The 3,224-nt window shown below is 41.1% G+C and overlaps 1 protein-coding gene across 1 annotated transcript; it reads left to right on the top strand.

The window, feature by feature from the left end:
- Positions 1-213: 213 nt before the first annotated feature.
- On the top strand, positions 214-1,203 carry LOC124251946 (olfactory receptor 10S1). Its single transcript, XM_046684950.1, has one exon. The coding sequence runs from the start codon at positions 235-237 to the stop codon at positions 1,201-1,203; it is 969 nt and encodes a 322-aa protein (XP_046540906.1). The 5' UTR covers positions 214-234.
- Positions 1,204-3,224: the final 2,021 nt, after the last annotated feature.

Below are 3,224 nucleotides of genomic sequence, written 5' to 3'. Positions count from 1 at the left end.
AACAGTTGTAGATCCCATACAGAAAGATTCATTTTGAAAGTGCGGCAAGAAAATATTAGAACAGGTCAAAAGAGTGAATGGAACCTGTGTATCTTTTTCTCATTTATGGGGCAAGACCAAGAAGGCACAGCCCAATGGCTAATGACATTCCAGGAAAAGAGAATGGCTATTTATCAGTCTGTTGATGTCAGTTTTGTTGCAAAGGGGATACGTAACCACTCTGTGTGTGAGAGGATGACCATGGAGACAGAAGACCCCAACCAGACTGTGGTGAGCCACTTCTTCCTGGAGGGTCTGATGTACACAGCTGAACATCCTAGCCTCTTCTTTCTCCTCTTCCTCCTCATCTATAGTATCACCTTGACCGGAAATCTCCTCATTCTCATAACTGTGGGCTCTGACACCCACCTCTGCTCCCCTATGTACCACTTCCTGGGGCACCTCTCATTCCTGGATGCATGCTTGTCTACAGTGACAGTGCCCAAGGTCATGGCAGGCCTCCTGACTCTGGATGGGAAGGTGATTTCCTTTGAGGGCTGTGCTGTACAACTTTACTGCTTCCACTTCCTGGCCAGCACTGAGTGCTTCCTGTACACTGTCATGGCCTATGACCGCTACCTGGCTATCTGTCAACCCCTACACTACCCAGTTGTCATGAACAGGCACATGTACTCAGGGCTGGCTGGGATCACTTGGGCCATAGGTGCTGTGCACTCTGCAGTCCATACCTCCCTCACCTTCTGCCTGCACTACTGTGGGCCTCACCACATTGCCTACTTCTTCTGTGACATCCCCCCTGTGCTGAAGCTGGCCTGTGCAGACACTACAGTTAATGAGCTTGTCATGCTTGCCAACATTGGCATTGTGGCTGCAGGTTGCCTAATTCTCATTGTTATATCCTATGTCTTCATCATGGCGGCAGTGTTGCGGATCCGCACAACCAAGGGCCGGCAGCGTGCCTTCTCCACTTGTACCTCCCACCTCACAGTGGTGCTCCTGTACTATATGCCACCTGTCTGTATCTACCTGCAACCTCGCTCCAGTGGGGCAGGAGCTGGGGCCCCTGCTGTCTTCTACACAATAGTCACTCCCATGCTCAACCCTTTCATTTACACTCTGCGGAACAAGGAAGTGAAGCGGGCTCTACAAAGACTTCTGTGCGAAGGCTCCCAAGAGACTCCAGAAGGTAGTCCACCCCCCTAATCTGTGTGTGACTTAATTTGCCTGCCAGGAAAGCGGGTATTCCCATATTAAAATGGAGAGGGGTGGGGCTGGCTGATGGTATAGTGGTTAAATTCACATGCTCAGCTTTGGTGGCCTGGCCCCAGGTTGTGGGCCAGATCCCAGCACAAACCTACACACCTCTCATCAAGCCATGCTGCGGCTGTGTCCCACATCCAAAGTAGAGGAAGAGTGGCACAGATGTCAGCTCAGCAACAGTCTTCTTCAAGCAAAAAGAGGAAGATTGGAAACAGATGTTAGCTCAGGGACAATCTTCTTCAGCAAAAAAAAACAAGAAAGAAAGAAAGAATAGAATAATATAAAATGGAGAGGGTAAATCATTCAAGTGGACATTCACAAACTCCTCATCAGTAAAGTGAAAGGATTGGATCAGGTGAGATCTAGAGAATCTCCAAGATCTAATTTCTATCACTCAGAGGTATGTGAAATGCTATTTATATCTTCATTTATTTTAGTAAATGATTCTTTCTTTTGTTCTTTATGAATAATTTTATTGAGTATATAATACATATTAAAGGATTATGATAAAAATATAATGCACAAACAATAAATGAAACTTTGTATCACCTAGGTTAAGAGAACAAATCACATTTTTAGGATGTAAAATACAACTATAAGGAAAAAAGTGACTTGCCCAGGTTCATTTAGAAAGTGTCAGTATCTTTATTCTCCCACTCAAGATAGTATATAGCTAAGTGGTAGAAATAATGTGGATTTTGAACTCAGTTGGACATACTAGTATTTTAATTCTGATTCCACCAGTCACTAGATGTAGAATCTTGTGCAAATTTTATATTACTTTATTTTTCAGTGTCCTCTTTCAATAATAAGGTTAAACATAACTACATTGTAGGGTTTTAATTAGATTAAAAAGAATACTTGACAAAAGGAGGACAACTACATTAGACTATCATTTTTCCAGCCTCCCTACAATGCAAATAGGACACAAGTTGATATTTTCTTTATGATGAATATGTCAATGAACAGGAAACAAAAGCATTATTTAGACAAGATAATTCGCAGGGAAGGACATACTACAAGAGTGACTAACTAAGCATTCTGACTATTCTTCACTAAGCATAGGTCATCCTATAGCATGGAGCTTCTGAGGGAGAAGTTCACCAGTATTCCTGAAGGTAGGGTATACCAAGGAAATTATGATGCGTGTAATCAGGTGGACTAAATATCCTCATAAAATGAAGGACTTACACAGTAGCAGCTGCATTCAAATAATGAATATGCAAGTGATTTATGATTTCAGGCTATTGTTTAAATAATATGAAGATCTTTAAAACATATAGTTGTGTCCCCCATCACTGGAAATGTTAGAATTTAATACAATGACATTTCTTTAAAAATATTCTGTTACTTAAGAGTTTTTATTGGCAAGTTTATATCCACTTCCTATTTTAATTATTACTCACAATTTTCCTATTTAAGTCAGGATAAATATCTGAAAACAGTAAAACCCAAAGAGCACAGAATTTAGAGAAGCTATGATGAGGTAATGTTTGTTCAGAATGTTGTAGATATATATAAGCTTCGGAGTGAGATGTTCAAGAGCAAGTTTTACCACTCTTCAATCAAGGGAGCTTCTCTCTGAGATAAGGATTCCCCAACTTTGAATAAGAGTTCTTGAACTTATATCATCCTCCATTACACATACACACACATTCTCAAAATTTTACTAAATTCTAAGATATTAGGGAAAATTATATTTTCCAAAGATGACCACAGCAATATCTCCCATCTTAAATATTCTTCATGAAACAAAACTATGACACTTTCCCATCAAGAGGTAGAGGGGGGTCCATATCTTCCCCTTCTGAATTTGGAAGATGTCATGTGACTTCTGAGGCTAGATCATTAAAGGCAACGTAGTTTCTTGCTGGTTCTCTAAGGCACTTACTCTTGGAACTAGTCACCATGCTCTGAGGAAGGGCAAACATCCATGGACCACATGAAAATACCCGTGAAGAGAA

The sequence above is a fragment of the Equus quagga genome, chromosome 14, assembly GCF_021613505.1.
Source record: "Equus quagga isolate Etosha38 chromosome 14, UCLA_HA_Equagga_1.0, whole genome shotgun sequence".
Lineage (NCBI taxonomy): Eukaryota > Metazoa > Chordata > Mammalia > Perissodactyla > Equidae > Equus > Equus quagga.
Note: the sequence above shows the minus strand (reverse complement) of the source record. Positions and strands in the feature narration are given on the sequence as shown.

Coding starts and splice junctions, on each gene's coding strand:
- LOC124251946 (XM_046684950.1), top strand. CDS start 235: ATGACCATGGAGACAGAAGACCCCAACCAGACTGTGGTGAGCCACTTC.